This window comes from Sinocyclocheilus rhinocerous, unplaced genomic scaffold (genome assembly GCF_001515625.1).
Source record: "Sinocyclocheilus rhinocerous isolate Xijiao unplaced genomic scaffold, SAMN03320098_v1.1 scaffold78, whole genome shotgun sequence".
NCBI classification, from domain to species: Eukaryota; Metazoa; Chordata; class Actinopteri; order Cypriniformes; family Cyprinidae; genus Sinocyclocheilus; species Sinocyclocheilus rhinocerous.
In genome coordinates, this window is record NW_015637122.1 from 960,305 (window position 1) to 980,151 (window position 19,847).

The window sequence follows — 19,847 nt, forward strand, 5'->3', positions numbered from 1 at the left end:
GGCTATTACCAACTATCCCATTCCTCGTGATCTTCCTTCATTACAGAGGTTCTTGGGCCTGATTGGATGGTACCATAAGTTCATTCCGCATTTGGCTGAGCTTGCTGCTTCTTTGTATCGGTTGCAAAGGAAAAATGTTGCCTGGACCTGGACCGAAGAATGCCAAAAGAGTGTGGAGAGGCTGAAAGCTGCTCTGCAGCAAGCCCCTGTGCTTCGAGTGTCATGACAAAGCAGCTTTCATGCAGCATTTAAGCATTAACGAAACTAACACTATCCCTTTGCTGCCTTTCCTTCAGTAAATTCAGGATCATTTCACTTGACTAAGTGAGTGGGCGAAACCTAATTAAGCATCAAAGTATAATGCTATTGAAAGCACCCTAAAGCACATTAATTGAATGAAAACAGCCAGTGACATCAGCACACTGTTTTGTTATCGCTTATGCCTCAAGATGTTTAAGGGGAGCAGAGCTAAATTATTCGACGTCAGAGAAAGAGTGCCTGACTGTTGTATGGGCAGTAGAAAAATGGCATCACTACTTGGAGGGGGTACCCTTTGTAGTATACACTGACCACGCAGCATTATCGTGGGCCTTTAACGCTCCAAAGACAACATCCAGACTCACCAGATGGACCTTGAGACTGCAACGGTTCCAATTCCAGGTGCAATACAGGAAAGGGAGAATGAATGTGGTGCCTGATGCCCTGTCAAGGTCCAGTCAGGCTAATTAAGCATCAAAGTATAATGCTATTGAAAGCACCCTAAAGCACATTAATTGAATGAAAACAGCCAGTGACATCAGCACACTGTTAATCTCACAGTGTAAACTTTCATTTTCATTACTCTGTGACATAGAAACTCTCTGTACATATACTGTGGCTCCCTGCATTGCTGTACTTTTGTCTCTAAACTCATAAAATGTAAACTCTTTCCCTGTAAAAAAAGATCAGAGACCGGAGAAATCCGAAGAAACATAAAACAAACAATATTACAGTAACACTTTATAATATGGTTCCATTTGTTGACATCATTGGATAACCACATTACTTTAAAATGAACTAATATATTTCTTATTGTTGGTTAATGCACATTAAATAACATTAACTGATGGGACCTTATTGTAAAGTGTTAACAATATTACAATATTTTGATATAATCTAAACTGCATTTGCTGCCTGCACCTTACAGTAATTGGCTCTAGCTTGGCATATTTTGTCTCTCATTTGCATAAAGCCAAATTTTTCACATTTTTTTTGACACTCTCACCACTGGCTTCACTCTGCTGTCAATCCCACAATCTCCCGTACCATTCAACCCTCTCCCACAGGGTAAGGGAAAACATTTATATTTCATATTCATCTATCTCCTCATCTGGTTTTGCATAACATCCCCTGATGTTTTATTGTATCCTCGAATCTCCCTAAATTTCATTAGACTTTATCTGCTTTGTTGCATATTATGTTCGTAATGCAGATCTAGCCTAGTTGTTAGATAAATCACTTTCTATGAAGAAAAATTCACGCAATAAATTTTGTTTAGTGATATTTGGCTACAATTGGGCTTAGTGTAAATCAATCAAAAGCTGTTTAAAAAAAAAAAGTGTAACATTGTGCGTTAAAGGCTGTTGACCAATGGAGGATATGAAAGTAATACAATAATAGGACTGTGTGATCATTTTAATGTTTGATATGACATTTATGTATTATGTGTGTGTATATATATATATATATATATTCAACACTTTTGATGTGTTTTTATTTAGGGGTTGACGATGGTGCAGATATTCCACGGGATATGGTAGTGGGAATATATGAGCGTATTCAACTGAGGGAATTACGATCGAATGAAGACCATGTCACTTATGTCTCCAAGGTGGAGCAAAGCATTGTGGGAATGAAAACGGTGAGTTAAACATTTTGAGGTTTTCTTTACAGCTAATATCCATGTCATTCTGCATCCAAATATATTCTACATGACTCTTAAACTGTCACAATAAGCTAAACTGTCAAGAGTTGTGCAATTATTTCTCCGTCATAACTGAATTTATTTATGTAATACCCATTCAGTATACCAAATAGAGACCATTAAAATATGAATATACTGTATCTTTATAACATAGGTGTTCTGCTATTTCACCTCTACCATCTCTAAACGCTGCATGCATGGAGTGGCGTAATATAATAATTCATTGGGCAGTTGGTGATTCATTGCGGTTCATGCTTGTAGCATTGCTGCCATTCCTCATTATTGCAACAGAAGAACAGCAGCACTGAACAACCTCACAGTTTTTTTCATTCATTATCTTACCTCAGATTTACCCCTTACTGCTACATTTCCCACCCACACTGCAAAATGAATCACTATTTTTGTCCTTTTTTTGCCAGTAAAAAGCTCGGTTTACTTGAGGTGTAAAAGTATATATTAAGATTTTAGAGCATTTTTCGGTCCCACTTTATATTAAGTGGCCTTAACTACTATGTATTTGCATCAAAAAATAAGTACAATGTACTTATTGTGTTCATACTGAACTGCAAAACACTTTTGCTGCTATTGAGGTGGGATATGGGTAAGGTTAGAGACAGGTTTAGTGGTATGGGTAGGTTTAAGGGTGGGTTAAGTTGTAAGGGATGGGTCAACAGGGTAATTATAAATGTAATTACAGAAATTAATTACAGATGTAATTACATGTGTTTTTTTTTTTTAAATATAAGTACAATGTAAAAACATGTATGTACACAATACGTGCATTGTACCAAATTATTAATTTAACTGTAAGTACATAGTAGTTAAGACCACTTAATATAAAGTGGGACCCATTTTTCTATATTTCAGAAGATATATCCTTGACCTAAGTGTAGCTGTTGTACTTTTTTTCTTCTAAAATGTGTTAGACTTAGATGTTTAAAATACAAATTTATAGACACTATTTTCCTATTTGGTACGAAAACTAAATTTAATTCAAGATATATTATCTGAAAAAAAAAAAATAAAAATCATGTCTTGCACAGTTTTGTCCCTCAAGTAAATTAGTAAATAATAAGTTATTTTTTTGTAGACTCCTTACCTGCTGTAGCTAATAATGCTGGTCTTGTAGCCCATAAGCACGTTATGGCTAAAGTTTGATAAATGTGCCTAAAGCACTTTACATAATAAGTCAAACTCAGCATAATTCACTGGCATGGCATTGAGTGTGTGTTCATGACCGTAGAACAAGTGGGTGATATCCAGAAGTTAGGCTGATATTGACATTTAGCTTTTGGAGGCCGACCACATACGTGAAGTGAACTGCGGATCACGGTCTGATACGATGTCTTTAGGGAGTCCATAGAATTGAAATACAAAGTTACAAAGCTCTTCTGCAGTTTCAAAGGGCGAGGGCTACTTGGGTAGAGGTATAAAGCAGCATGCCTTGGAGAAGCGATCGATTACAGTGAGGATGGTGGGGTGGCCCTGAGAGCTGGGGAGGTCAATGACAAAATCAATTGCTACTGTATGTGAGACCAGGGACACTGTGGAATGGGAAGTGGCTGCAGTAGGCCTGCAGGAACTTGATGGGAAGATTTAGACATCTGGCAGGTGGAGCAGTTCTGGATAAAGGTGATTGTGTCAGATTGCAGTGAGGGCCACCAGAACTGGTTGTTGAGGAGTTGAATTGTGGCATTGATGCCAGGACGCCCTGAGCTAGGTGACTGAATATCTGAATGACTTTCTGACGAAGAGAGGACGGCACATAGGTTTGATTTTGGGGACAGTCTGGTGGTGAAGGTTCAGTGCCCTGCGCATCAGAGATCTGTTATTATGTCTCACTGTACTGGTGCTAAAACGAGGGTTGGTGAAATTTATAGGCTCGTTGGAAGGAGGGTGTAAGGAAAAGTTGTGCTGCCTGGAAAGAGCGTCTGCCTTGGCTGTTCTTGGAACCGGGTCGATAGGTCACAGTGAAATTGAGAAATTAAAAGAACAGTGTCCACCGGGTTTGCCTTGGGTTAAGTCAAAATGTAGATACTCCAGATTTCGATGGTCTGTAAGTACAGGAAAGGGGTATTTTGCTCTTTCCAGCCAATGGCGCCACTCCTCAAAAGCTGCCTTCATGGTCAGCAGTTCACGGTTATCCGCATCATAATTCTGCTCTGCTGGATTGTGTTTTTGGGAGAAGTAAGCACAAAGAGATAACTTGGGTGGAGTTCCATGTCGCTGGGAGAGGACTGCCCCGATACCAGTACTTGATGTGTCAATTTCTAGAACAAATTCTCGTTCAGGGACAGGATGACGCAAGATTGGGGCAGAGGTGAAATGTTCCTTCAGCTCTTGAAATGAATTAGAGACTGCCTGAGACCAAGATATTCAGTAATCCAGTCAAACGTAGCAGTGAAACAAAGGCAGGCAGCAAGGAACCGTAACGAGATAAACAGTCCAAGCTCATACACAAGAAAACAGTACACTGAAAGAAACACTCAGAATTGTAAGCCAGGGCAAGAACAAAACTTCACAAAGAGATGTGAGTGAGAACTGCCTAAATAGTCCACCGGATGAACAACAGGTGCGTGGGTGATCAACGCCAGGCACGGGATGATGGGAAATGAAGTTTGTGAAGGGATTAGTATTCAGGTGACGGTGCCCTCTGGTGGCAATCGGATGGAGCCACAGAGGCTTGATTCGTAACAATAGTGTAGATTAAAAGGAGCTTCCTCTACATAGTCCTTATCACATATTTTGTCATTATTATTATTATTTATTATTTTTATTTATTTATTTATTTTAATTTTTCTGTCCTATTTCTTATCTGTTCACCAATACAGGCTCGTAGATAATAATAAAAAAAGTTATTTCAATATAGATCATTTAACTCTATCACGCCATTCCTCTGCTCAGATTTATCTCTCTATTTTTTTTTTATCTCAGATTTATGAGAACACCTGCCGCTGTCATTAAAAAGTATTTGAATGGCTTTATTGTTTTGTTCTCATAATGTCTGGTAGAGGACAATGCCTTAATCCACAAATGGGTGCAGTAAATGCATTGTGTGTGTGTAGTTTGAGTGATCAGCTAGAATTTGTCCTCTAGAAGCTGTTCATAGAACTCGATTATGAATGAGGCCCTAACGCTCGTCACCCTAGTCACTCAATGACAAATGTTTATTTGAAACCATTTTACTAGATGTTTTTAATTCTGGCAAACAGATTTCTATACTATATAAGCAAATCAATGAAGAATGAAAGGTCTTCTGTTGCTAGTCAGTATCCCCTCAAGGTTCTGCTACTGAAGATGTTCTCTATTTGCTGCAATGCAGTATTTTTCTAGTGCTTAGCAACTTAGCAGTCATAGAAATCAAGGACAGCATAACTCTACCTGGCTTACAAAAATATTTCACTCTCTCATAGCCAGTAGTAATATTTATTCACCTTGGACTGAAAAGCAAACAGCTTTGAAAGACAGGATTTGAAAGTTATCCAAAACAAAAGCTGATTAAAATAGAAATATAATAAACTCAAATGTCTTTGAATAGGAAACCTTTGCATTTTAAAGAAACTCGCAGCTTACTCTTCGGTAAATGTAATAGTAAAAGTCTCCTTACACTTTCAATTAACTTTGCAGTCTCATGTTCTCACAAGTGCGATTTCTGTACTGAATTGTTTGTAATAAACTTCTTATATGGCATAATTTTGTATTTATTTTCAGTAGGCTTTTTTATTGTATTGTCGTAGCAAATTTGATTTCTGCCACAGTTCATGCAGAATTCAACCGATGCAAATAGCATGTGGAAATCTAGTTCTGTTTGTAATCATACCCTTACTTTTTCTGAGTTTATAAAGATGTTGCTGACACTCTCTGGTCTCTCTTTTCCCCTCACATCTCATTCATCACCTCTCTCTTCTTCTTCCAATCTCTGCCTGGTTGGGCTTTTCTGGTTTTGCTGCCGTTGGGGTTTTTGCAGGTCACATCCCAAGTTTGCAGAAGGGCAAATGTGCACACACACACACACACACACACATGATGCGCAAAACTCCGCATTTGAATAGTCAATAGCAAATACTTAAACTAATAATAAAACAGTAGCTGATTCAGAAGCGCCAGATTGTCATAGTAAAGTCAGAATTACCTCCTCTCTCTCGCATTATGCAAATATTTCCACATAGTGAAGTAGATATGTGGGGGCGTGTTAGAACGAGCCGTTTTAGGGGGGTGTGGCAGAGTCTTAACTTTGATAAAGAATATCTCTTTGGTTTTGAGACTTTAGTCTTTGCAACTTCAGGGATCTTATCTATGCACAATCAGCTTGTAAAACTCCAAAGAGAAAGGAAAACTTGAAATCGCATCATATGACCCCTTTAAAATACCAAAATTTGTTTTCCAGGGCTTAATTTTACATGCACAAAAAGTAGCATAAACAACAGAACATGAGGATTTGGTCACATCAAGCACCTGCAGCGCTTCTGTGAACAGAGAAAAACATAATAAAGCTATATATAAAAGGAATAAATAGGTCTATATGCGAAATATATTTTTACTTAATTAATAAATAAAAAAAAATAAATAAAAAAACTGTGCAACAAGTAGTAACCTATATGTGTCAGACTCTGTTCCGTGTTTTGTGTATGTTTTGATCTGTGACCCAGTTTCTGTCTCCCGCGTATTCAGTTTTCCTATGTTTAATTTCCATTGATCCCAGGTGTGTCTCGTCTTCCCCTCGTCAAGTCCTGTGCATTTATAGTGATTCCCATTCTAAGTTTCTTTGTCCGCTGTTAAACGTCTGTTCTCCCTGCTACGTGTGTGTCTTGCTCCTGTGTTCCTTTGTTTAGATAAATAAAGATGATTCCATGTTGATCTACTCCGACGTCTCCTCGATTCCTCGTTCCCCCACAGTAGCAGTAGCCGAATCGTGACAATATGCAAAGTTTCGGTTCATTTATGTGACGCTCCACAAAGAACTTAAGCAGCATCCTGTTTGTTTCCTTTATTTTACAAAAGCACAATGTTTTGTTTTAATTGCGAATGTACACAAATAAAATAAATATTTAGAATAATTTCGAATAATGTTGTTCCACTTTTATAAGGAAAAAAATCAAGTGACTGTGCAGACGCCTCATGCACACACAGAGTTCTAAGCATTGCTAACTTGACAAGTTTATTTTATTTTTTTTAAAGGGGTCATATGATGCTGCTAAAAAGAACATTATTTTGTGTATTTGGTACTCTACACTGCTCAAACTCGTGTTTGGATCATCAGTGGCAAATTATTTAAATATAAAAAACGTACTTACAGGCTGTGAGTCAGAAGCGCCAGACTGTCCTTGCAAAGCTGGAACTGCCCCACTTTATAGAAACATTATGTCCTCATTTGGAAGGCCAAACAAAGTAGTTTCACTTTCACAACGAAACACCCAGCTGCTTGAGTGAGCGGCGCCCGACGGATTCGACAAAGGAGGCTTGCGGCAACCACATGTGACGACCCCGGGCTGGACTCCGCTTCGTCCACGGTGAAAGCCGATCCGGCGATTGACAGCGCGAAGTTTATGTTTTTCCTTCGCGACCAGCACGGATCAGCTCTAGGCATGACAAAGCTGATATCGTCCTCTTTTGGAAGGCCAAACAAAGTAGTTTCGCTTTCACAATGAAACACACAGCACCTTCACGACATGGCGGCGGCGGCAACAATACTACAGCGAGAATAAAAGTTACGCCTTCTTTCTTTGCATGAACATTTGGGCGGCGTTATGCAAATCTTCCCACATAGTGATGTAGATATGTGGGGGCGTGTTAGAATGAGCCGTTTTAGGTAGGTGTGGCTGACTCTTAACTTTATAAAGAATATCTCTTTGGATTTGAGACTTTAGTCTTTGCCACTTTACAGATCTTCTTTATGCACCAAGAGCTTGTAACACTCCAAAGAAAAAGGAAAAATTGAAATCGCATCATATGATCCCTTTAAGGCTTTAGACATTGTCATGTAGCGAGACAGCAAGGCAGCTCACACGCTTTTGGAACACAGCTAATATGTTTGCTAAAATGAACTAAAGAAAACATGCACTATGAATGTTCATGAAATTTTCTGAAGTTGCTGTGTGCTGTTTTTAAGCATGAGGAACAGATATCAGCATTATTTTAAATCAGTGCTTCTCAATAAGGGGGCTGGGGAACCCTTGGGGGCCAATGAATCATACCAGTTACAATGAATCATGGTTCATTTAATATTTCAGCATTCTTCTTTGAATATTGTGTTGGACAAAAGTTTTAACCACTGTTTTAAATGTAATTTGATATAACAAATGAAGAAATGTCACTCAAGATGTATCTTTTAGAGAAGTAATTTTGTCCACCCTCAGGTTCTGTCAGTGCCTCACAGGAGACTGGTGTGCTGCAGTCGACTGTTTGAAGTGACTGACATCAACAAAGCCCAGAAGCAAGCTGCTCACCAGAGAGAGGTCTTCCTCTTCAACGACCTACTTGTGGTAACTCCAAGTTTCATTATGTAGATTGTATTTTCTTCTCCTTTATTGATATTGATTGTTGTTAATCACGAAAGATGACACATTCAGATGTAAGTATGGGGCATAAGAAATCATAACATAAACCAAGAAATCCATGGGAAAATATCCAATATCTGACTGCCGTACTATTCTTACATATACTATGCACAGTGAACATCTTCCATATGCAAAGAATAATGCGCTCAACTTGGTCTTCCATTTCCATGCTCTTTGCACTACAGAGTTGGTCCCCATTATGTGAAAGCAAATCTAATGAAGTCCTCTCTCCCACAACTGCTCGAATAATTTGGTCAAAGTCACAAAGTACAGCGCTTGAAATTAATCAAAGATTAAATGTCTGTTATAATTAATGGAGAGCATTAGGCTGACTGAAAGGCTATCACCGCAATGTATTAAACTATTCTCATAATTGCAAGAGCTCATGTTAATCTGGCCATAAAAAAGGGAAGGGAAAACCACAAAACATACTTTTCCCATTACAATTCTAGGTGAAACTGGGTGAAATCAGGCTATTTCAAAAATACAAATGACATTTGCGAAATGAAGCACTCTTTTCACATTGTATATGAAATGGAAAACTGAGAAATATAAAAGGAGATATATAAAATCCAAATATCCAGTCAATATCAGGCAATTACACATTATTACGTTTTTGTGGCAATATCGATTCTCATAACTGCTTTTCTAACTTCGTTCAGAGAGTTTTTGGCATGAATTGTGTTGAGATATGAGTTGGCTCAATGATTATTCTTCTTCACGAGGGTCTCCCGCTTCCCATAGATTTGTGGAAGAATGAAACATAGTTTCAATATTGTAGTATTTTGAGTAAACCAGTAGGGAGTCTGGTAAGACTCTCAACACTACACTAATCTGTGTGGCCTTCTTTTTCTCACGTATACTCAAGCACTTACAATCTAACACTGACAGATAGCATGGTTACAGTAAGTGCCATTCAAAATTGAATTGAAAATGTCTGTTGAGAATTAAATTCCTGGATTGAATTCAATGTAGCAAAAATGATGGACAATTGCAATTTGAATGCAAGGAAGTAGAATTAAAGTGTATTGAAAACTGTAATTTTAACTAGCTTAGCAACATGCTAATATAAAACTCCCCTAATTGTTTGACTTGAGGGGGTGCTAGTTGTGTGGCGATGTAGAGCCTCCCGAATCATGTATAAGGTACCTTTGTAGTTAGTAAGCTGCCTTAGAAGTAACTATGGTAGCTAGGCAGTTCATTAGGATTTGGATCAGAGCTCGTGTTTACCATTTTTATTCTAGTGAGTGACAGTGAATCTAATTAGCATTTTCATGTCTTTCCTTCACAGATTTTGAAATTGTGTCCAAAGAAGAAGAGTTCAGCTGCCTACACCTTTTGCAAGGCCATGGGGCTACTGGGCATGCAGTTCCACCTGTTTGAAAACGAATGTAAGATCATACCATTTTTGTGGTAAATCCAACCTAGGGTCATTTGAAAATCTACCTTTATTTTAGTTATATTTGTACAAAAACATACCTATACATACAATTCACTGCAGTTTATAGCTAAAATGAATACTAGTAGCAGTAAAAAAAACATTGATTATTGATTGATGAAGACTTATTTTCATGCAGTTTCTTGCACAATACTGTCTTATGACCCCAAAACACTTTTACCAAAGTTGAAGTTTGCAACACATAATCAACTACATATGTATTGATTTTCACCTGACATTTAATTTCCAAACTGTTTTGATATGTACAGCAACCAGCATAAACATTGCCACCAAGTGGCAAGCGTTTCCCAAAAGCATTGTTAGCTAACTTGTTACATTGAACTCCATTTGTAACGACAGAACTTGCAACCATAGTTGCTTTTGGAAAATGCACCCCAGAAAAGTGAAGCCAAAACATGTTGATCACCCCCTGGTGACTGGCTGCAGTGTAGGTTATAAACCCCACCCTCTCCATGTAAACGAATTGGACATGAGCCAAAACTAAAAAATCTAAATATATATTAAAACATTTTTTTTTTCCCAGAGATGGTTTCTCTCATTTTACATAGTTCTTATCAGGCTGATGTATGTTCAAGTGTTCTTTTTTCTAATAAGTTTGCTTTTAGTTAGTTTATTTGATGCTTTAAAAACGTTGTATGGCATCATAATTGTGTACTTGTTATTGAGTTTGTGGGAGTTTGGGTGGGAGTTTGATTCCGTGGCTCCGTACACCTCACAATCACTACTGCGCAAATTACTTCTGGGATATTTTGGCTTTACTTGGAAGGAAATAGAGATGTTTTACAATTTTAACTCCACTCACTGAACATTTCACTTAGAAAGTGTCGTGAAATGTGCAAGAAGCAACATAATATAATTTTGCACAAATTTGCCTCAGGCACATTTTCCAATTAGTCTAAAAAATGTATCATAAAAACCTGAAATATATAAGCATTTCCCACGGCATTTGGGTTTCACTAAAACTATACACAGATACAGAGAAAATGGACTGCAAAATTCAGTTTATAAAGTTTTTTTTTTTTTCAGTTTATATAGCTTTAAAAGGGTAGTGTAGATAACCTACTACTTTTTTTTTCAGTTTATATAGCTTTAAAGGGTAGTGTAGATAACCTACTACTGTAGTGAAGAAAAACGTAATACAAGATCCAGACAATTATGTGCGTTTTAAACAACCACTTCACTGATTTCCATCCAACAAAAAGAAAACCACATGATAAATGAAGATGACAGGCACCCTCTCATTTTCCAATTAAGGTGGCCACAAGCATTTCTCTTTTCCTCCCACTCTTTCACTTTTACACACCCACACACACACACACACACACACACACACACACAAACAAATAGATAAACAAACATATTTGACAATAAAATACACTAAATGATTGCTGAGTGGCCAGTCACTCTAGTGATGACAGTTTGTAAGGTTTATAAATGTAAATACCGCAAGAAATTAGATATTGTGTCATAAAGGTGTTATAAGGGTGTTATGAATGCATTATTAAGGTCTATTTTAACCTGGAACATTGTAAAAAGTTTCAAACCCAGTCAGAACTTATTTGATGTTTAACAAAACATCATCCTAGCATTTTTTATCAAATGGCTGTTCAGCTAACATCACTTGGGCAGTGTGGGCTACTGGTCAGTAACAGCCAAATAACAATTTAGGTAGTGTTTGAAGCTCCAAGAAAGAATAATATAGATTGAGTTCATATGTATAATTATAGATGTTTATTTATGTGATTTGTTTTTACGTTTTATAGAAAATGTTACCAAAATTGCAAAAGAAAAAAAAAAAACTTTATATTTGAAAAAAAAAAAAAGTTATTGACTCTCAGATGATTAAGGAATAGATAACACCTACAAATGTTAAAATATTCACTGACCCTCTCATGTAATTTAAAAATTTCCAAATGTACGTGGAAAACAAAGGGAGACATTTTTGAAGAATCATCACACATTTCCATTGTGACAGTTTCTAATAGTGACCATCTCTGTCAAGCTTCAAAGTAGGACAAAAATACACACAAACAAGTATAACATGACTCATATGGCACATATTCACATCAATACATCAAAAATATGTCATGTTAGGTTATAACATCCAATTTCCCAGCTATGACATCATTGACGTTGATGAAGCATTTTTGAATCCGGAAGTGAACACATCTTCAGAAGAAGATTGGCAAGATTGTCAGTGAATAACAACCTAAACCTTAATTTTTGCTAATGCAATGTTTCTGTTGTGTCTCTTTTTGTTCTGTTTTTGTTTCAGACTATCCTCATGCCATCACTATTGTGTCTCCGTGTTCGGGCTCTGATAAGAAGCAGGTGTTGAATTTCTGTGCTCAGAGCGCAGAGGAGCTGCTCAAGTTCGTAGAGGACCTGAAGGAGTCCATCGCTGAGGTGTCAGAGATGGAACAGATACGTATTGAATGTGAGTGGGCTGTGTGTCAAAATACAAAGTGCTTGTGTATAAGAGAATACAAATGTATTAATTTATGTTTTCATCTGTGCGACAGACATGTATGATACCTCAAACATGCAGCTTGTTAAGAGGAGTCTGCCGTTACTTTTCTAAGCAGATGGTTTTCATCTGACTGACAAATATGAGCCATAAACCCTGAGCCATATCTATAGAGAACAGAATATCATAGATTTGTGGATGGCTCTTTTGAGTTGAGCTAGTAAGCAATCAAGTGAAAAGATACTTTTTTTTTTTCTTGCTTCATGATGTGAAACAGCAGTCATCTCTTGAATATTGGACAGTGTTTCCATGGTAACGTTGGGTAATGCTGCCCATTTGCTGGGTTAATAGAAGTAACCCAGTTGTTGGCAGCCGTATTAAAACAGATGCTGAGACATCTATGATTAATACAACTTTTTTTTTTTTCTTGAAGAAAACGTAAGTGGTTGCTAGTGTGCTAGTGTGTTGTTGGTGGTTGCCAGGCCGTTGCTGCAGAATTTACATTAACATTTACACATTTGGCAGATGCTTTTATCTAAAGCAGCTTGCAATGTATTTAATACATACGGTTTATGCATTCTCTGGGCATCAAACCCATGATTTTGGCCAAGCTAGTGCCATGCTCTACGGTTTGAGCTTCAAGAAAGTTGTTAAGGTTGTGACATTAAAGGGGTCATATGATGCGATTTCAAGTTTTCCTTTCTCTTTGGAGTGTTACAAGCTGATTGTGCATAGATAAGATCCCTGAAGTTGCAAAGACTAAAGTCTCAAAACCAAAGAGATATTCTTTATCAAAGTTAAGACTCTGCCACGCCCCCCTAAAACGGCTCGTTCTAACACACCCCACATATCTACCTCACTATGTGGAAATATTAGCACAATAAGCATGTCAACATATTCTGTTACACCAAATACACAAAATAATGATATTTAAAAAAGCATCATATGACCCCTTTAATGGGCACAAAATTACAATTTTACAATATTAAGTTAGGTATTACAGCACTGCAGTATTAAGCTTAGTTCAAATGTAACTCAATGTATGAACTAAATATTACATCAGTTTTTACCTGACAAACTTTAGTCATTTAAACATATAATGCATAAGTATTAATTTTACATACAGTTACATAATATTTAATTCTATTAGCATTCTTTTGGGGTCAGTAATTCTATCTTACATAAAATAAAATAACACTTTTACTCAGCAAGTATGCATTAAATTGATTTAAAGTGACAGTAAAAAAGTTTTAATTGTTTTAAATAAATGCTGTTCTTCTGAAATGTATATTCATTAAAGAATCCTTAAGAAAATGTATCAAGATTTCCACAAAAAAAGATTTTTTTTAACTGTTTTATCACTAAAAAAATAATAATTAAATTATTTCTTATTTTGTAATTTATTGGTGAGCATAAGAGACCTCTTTCAATGTTAGTGTATTTAAATAAATATTTCATTAATATGTAAGCATCATATTTCAGTGTAAATGCAATCATTAAGTTTGAAACATCAACCAAAATAAGATAAAACAGAACGCACTGCTTTTCAACCCTACTTCTGTTTACAAATGTGAAGGCTGCTTATTGGACCAGTTAATTTCTGTGTAATATCATCTGCTTTCTATTCTCAGCTGCTCTACTGTTTATTTACTCTGCATTTTAGTAAATATGGTGTGTATATGTTTGCTTTCCCTGTGTGTTTGTCCTTTAGGACTCTCACGGAGCTGTTTTGATGTTCTATAATAAATGAAATGTTTCGTTTGCACAGTGCTGTCAGGCTTTCAAACATCCTCTGAAGGAACTGAGAAGGAAAGACATGGAAGCAGGAACAGAGAAATGTCTTTTGGTTTCCATGAGGGAGAAAGACACAAAGAGAGACAGAAAGAGAAAGGGCTGAGTGCCAGTGGACATCAAAGCATGTATTCTGCTGAGGCCGGTTGGTTTTCATTACATTCTGTGCTAGAGAGAGCAAGGGTCCATGGGAAGTCTTGTGCTGGATGTATATCTGTGTCAGCAGTTTCACCGGGAAAAGAGAGAATAGCACCTTTCCTCTCTTTCAGGAATACAGCTGTTGGTGAACTGAGAGCTGTCATCTACACAGCTACACATCTTTTCTTTTCCACATAAAGGGACTTCTCTTTACAATCCAAGCATGACTAAATGCCTTTGTGCATTGATACTTTTGCTTGCATTTCATGTCTTTGTCTTTATTTCAGCATCGCAAATAAAGGCAATCCTCATTTGCAATTAATTTGTGTTGAATTGAAGCAGGTAATCTTCTGTCCTGTTATCCGAAGGGGGTCTGGAGGGTTTGCTGTAGATTAATACTCTGTTTTACTCTTTCTAAATGACAGAAATGTAGAAAAAATAAACTGATGTTTCCAGGAGAATATTTCAAGAACAAAACCATTGAATAGAGGAGCAAAATTGCCCAAAATATCTTGTTTATCCATATCTGATAATGCTTAACCCCATTACATTTTTTTTTTTGTATTTGACATCACTAATTTTTGATGGGATAATAATAATAATAATAATAATGTTTACAATTGCATGAGTTATATTATAATTAATAATTTTTAATAATTAACATTTAAACCAACATAAAAATGTAACTGCAACAACTTAAACTAGATGTATACATTTTTTATTTCATTATTTTAAACATTATTATTATTATTATTATTATTATTATTATTATTATTATTATTATTATCAATGAAAAATGGTGTAACTCGTGAATCAACATGAAAACCAACATTCAATTTAAAATCATTAAAACAGTAAAAGTAGTAGTAAGAATAATTGCATTAATTTTATTTATTTATTTAAATTAATCACACTGAATTTATGTGTTAAAGGCATAATTATATTGGTTTTGACTTGATGTTTTCATAGTCATTACATAAACTTTTGTTGAAAATCTTTTTGTTTCTTTCTTTCAATAAATCAACATGAGTATCAATATTTTTTAGTGCATTAAACACCCTTATTATTAAATGTGCTATATTTTATTTCCATTTGTCTGCATACCTTTTCAATTCGCTGGAATAAAAGAGGACACATTTTTCCCTCCTTTTATACTTGAATTTACTACTGTAATAAATATGTTTAATTAGGTAGCATGCTGTGTTTTAGTATCCGGATGATTGGTTGTCAGCTATTCTTTGTGCACTCACAGGTTTTTATCAAGGCTTAGTCCTTTCTTATGGCTTCATTAAGTCAGAAGGCATATTTCCTCTTAAGGAGTCCTAACGTAGAGCCAGAGCTTTCTTACAATTCTGTTGGATGAGGGAAAAGCTCTTTTGTAGCCTGATTAGAAATGCCAGGCAATTATCATCAAGCCCTGAGTGTAAGTATGGTGATTTGGAGCTCTGCTGTTTAGAGACGGACGACTCAAGGTTTAGAGGATGTGAGCATGCTGTTGTATGTGTGTAGCTGTTTTGTGTGTGTGTGGCATAGACCTAAAGCTATCCTGGTCTCTTTTCACTGTCTTTTTAGGGGAGTTGGAGAAACAACAGGGAGCCAGAACTCACTCCATCAAGAACAATGGGACTCAGCTTGAACTGAGGGGAAGACAAGGTTCTCCTTCAGGTACTTTACAACAAATACACTCAGACACAAATTTATCTGCTGTATTTCATACGATTTACATTCAACATCTGTTTAGGTATTATCAAGCAGGTTTTCCAGAATGTGCTATACAGCAAATGTCAAAATATCATCGAAAAAGTTCAGTATCAAACAATACAGAGAATTTGAGTGAAGTTGCTTGACGTTTTTTTTTTCTTTGGTGTATCTTTTAAAAAAAAACATTTTTTAGGACACATACATACAGTATGAATTATTGAATTCATTAAAGAGAGATGGTATGAAAAGGAATGGAAAAGAACACAGGGGTCCTGAAACATTTTTAAAAGCTGAACTTTTTTCAACTTGTAAGTAGGGTTGTGACGGTGAGGAAATTTTCCAACCAGTTAATCGACGTGTGACAACACCGGTAAAACCGGTATCACCGCGGGGGCGGGGCGTTCCGAATGTTTAAAATAACTTCCAAAATCAGATAAACGGCAAAAGTCAACAGGCTTTTCAAAATCCAAAATATTGCCAAACAGGCGCTTTTCCGTTTCATTTCGAAACTAAATCATCCGCGATCGTCTTGTCTGTCTCACCTCACTCTTCTTGTCAGTCAGCTCGACTCACTCTCCTCACTGGATAAATTAAATCTGATCTGTGTGATGCGACTGTCGTTCAGCACGCTGCATTGAGCAGCCGCGTTCAGTTTTTAATTGTAGTGTCTGTTCTTTTACTGAACTAAATGATTTTTATTACTATAAAAAATCAAAACGACGGTGGGGGTCGGTGATACGGTGGGCAAGTGACGGCTTAACACCGGTATCACCGTCAGCACCGTCTATCGCGGCAAGCCTACCTGTCATATATTATAAATAAAACAATATAACTAATAATTAGCATTTATAGACCTTTTTCAATAAAAATGTTTGTACATGTTGGTTCGCAGTTCATTAACTAATGAATGTGCCCATTAAGATTAACATTAACTAAGATTAATAAATGCTATAGACGTTTTGTTCATTGTTAGTTCATGTTAATTAATGTTAACAAAACGTCTTATATTTTCTATATATTCCTTCACCATATCTGCTTAGGAAATCAGTAAAGTGTGTTTTGCGCATTGAATTATTAGCTGCCAAGAGCAAGAAACCACGTTTAGATGATAATATTGTTGATAATAATGTTCGCTTACGAATCACATTGTCAAAACTATCTCCTTTATCTCAGCCTACTTGTAAGTTGCCAAGGCAGCATTTCATTTTTAGTTTATTTTAGTTAAAATTATTTTTTCTTTTATTTCAGCTTTATTTTAATTAATAGAAACTATTTTAATAGTTTTAGTTTTAGTTCTAGTTAACAATAACAACACTGGTTACCAGAAATATAATTAGAATATCTATAAGTTCTTCATTCAAAATCTAAAGTAACAGATCATGACAAAGATGTGCTGCAGTAAAGTTATTAAATAATTCAAATAATCAAATTAAAAGTAAGTCTACTAAGTGAGTCTATCAAGGCATCACAGAAACCAGAATTATTATGCTTTGTGTGTGTGTGTATATATATATATATATATATATATACTCCATGGATAAAGCAATCTTAGAATGCAACGCAATAAGCTAGTGGGGAAATCATTAAATACGCATGGATGATAGAATGAATATACTTCCGTTTCATCCCAAATTGAAAACTATGAAAACGTATTTATTATTATTATTATTATTTTAATGCATATTCAACCATTCTTTAATCTTTTAGTCTGATTTGGACTCTTTTCTTTGCTCAGGCAAACAGGAAATGAACACGTCACAGAGCGGACACAATGCAGTAGAGGTAAGAGCTCAGTGTTCTCGCAGGTAAGTCTCTACAGACCCCTAGCATCCGTCAGTAGCTTATAGCTTATAGCACACACAGAGCTAGTGAACAGGAATTAACAAGCTACAACAGCCATATGTTCCTGCTAGAGTGAAAACACAGTGTCCTCAACCAGATGACCTTCCACTTCCCCTAAAGTCATTCGAAAAGTTATCGCCGCCAAACCCAATGTCAACAGCAGTCCCCTGGAGGTAAAACTTATCTGCGCACTGTTGCCCCCTCTTGTTAAATTAACACTGCAGTGTGGAGGAGAATTTTAACAGAATTATCAAAACAAATATTTTTATACACGTTTTTACCTGGTTGATCAGACATTTTTTTTTCAGCAGTCAGTGGATAGAAGAAAGAAGAAATTCAAGTTATGTAAGCTTTCCGTATTTTTGGTAATACTTAGAAAGGGAATATTTCATTAAAGTCCAAATTTAAACGCTATGCAAACAACTCACTAATCTCTCAAAGATGACTTTTTGTTTGTGTGAACGTATGCATAAAACGAGTTGTTACTGATTAAAATATAAAACTATTAAAATCATTTCTGTTATTTGAAATAAACCTGTAATAAAATAAAATATAAATATTACATGAAAACATTGAAATAAAAAAAAAACTTATTAAAGTGACTAAAACTATGAGTGAAATAAAATTTAAATAAAATTAAAGCTAAATGGAAATAAAAATGATAATATAATAATACAAATAACAAAAGCACAACTTCAGAATCAGAATCAGAAAGAGCTTTATTGCCAAGTATGTTTGCACATACAAGGAATTTGTTATAGTGTCACAAGCTTCCAGTACACGGAGACAACAACAACACACAGATAATAAAAATAAGATGTGAATAAAATACACATGCATAAATATAAACCACAAAAAAAGAATAAATTGTATGTACAGGTGTGCTATAGATAGAATAGGAATAGAATAAAATAAAATAAAATAAAGTTACAGTTCTTGGAGGGTAGGCAGGGGGGCACCAATAATCCTTTCAGCATTCCGAACCGTTCTCTGTAGTCGTCTGATGTCTGATTTTGTAGCTGAACCAAACCAGACAGTTATTGAAGTGCACAGAACAGACTTAATGAAGGCTGAGTAGAACTGCTTCAGCAGCTCCTGTGGCAGGTTGAATTTCCTCAGCTGGCGAAGGAAGTACAACCTCTGCTGGGCCTTTTTAACAGTGGAGTCAATGTGAGTGTCCCACTTCAGGTCCTGAGAGATGGTGGTGCCCAGGAACCTGAATGACTCCACTGCCGTTACAGTGCTATCCATGATGGTGAGTGGGGGGAGTGCAGGGGGTTTCTCCTGAAGTCCACAATCATCTCCACAGTTGACTGCACCAGCCAGCCAGCTCTTTAACCTCCTGTCTGTAAGCAGACTCGTCTCCGTCCTTGATGAGACCGATGACTGTAGTGTCATCTGCAAACTTCAGGAGCTTGACAGAGGGGTCTTTAGAGGTGTTAGAGGTGCAGTAGAGGGAGAAGAGCAGTGGGGAGAGGACGCAACCCTGAGGGGCGCCAGTGCTGGTGGTGCTGGTGGTGCGGGTGAATTTACCAATTCTCACTAGCTGTTGCCTATCTATCAGAAAGCTGGTGATCCATTGACAGATAGAGCTAGGGACAGAGAGCTGGGTTAGTTTGGTCTGGAGGAGTGTTGGGATGATGGTGTTGAAAGCGGAGCTAAAGTCCACAAACAGGATCCTCACATAAGTCCCTGTTTTGTCCAGATGTTACAGGATGAAGTGCAGACCCATGTTGACTGCATCATCCACGGACCTGTTTGCTCGGTAAGCAAACTGCAGGGGATCAAGTAAGGGTCCAGTAATGTCCCTTAAAGTGCCACAGTAAAGTGGAAGATGTAACACCAACATGTCAGAAAGAAAAAAAAATAAAACAGAATCATCTTTTCTATACCCACTGTGTGTGTGTGTGTGTGTGTGTGTGTGTGTGT

General features: G+C 36.6%; 1 protein-coding gene across 2 annotated transcripts in view; it reads left to right on the forward strand.

Annotated features, from left to right (window-relative positions):
* iqsec3a (IQ motif and Sec7 domain ArfGEF 3a) overlaps positions 1-19,847 on the forward strand; it is a 168,640-nt gene that overhangs the window by 121,862 nt on the left and 26,931 nt on the right. For both annotated transcript variants that reach the window (XM_016563257.1, XM_016563258.1), the window contains exons 8-13: positions 1,761-1,900; positions 8,320-8,445; positions 9,812-9,911; positions 12,255-12,416; positions 15,948-16,040; positions 17,812-17,858. In XM_016563257.1, the coding sequence (XP_016418743.1) occupies positions 1,761-1,900; positions 8,320-8,445; positions 9,812-9,911; positions 12,255-12,416; positions 15,948-16,040; positions 17,812-17,858 (668 nt within the window). The remainder of the gene's footprint in view (positions 1-1,760; positions 1,901-8,319; positions 8,446-9,811; positions 9,912-12,254; positions 12,417-15,947; positions 16,041-17,811; positions 17,859-19,847) is intronic.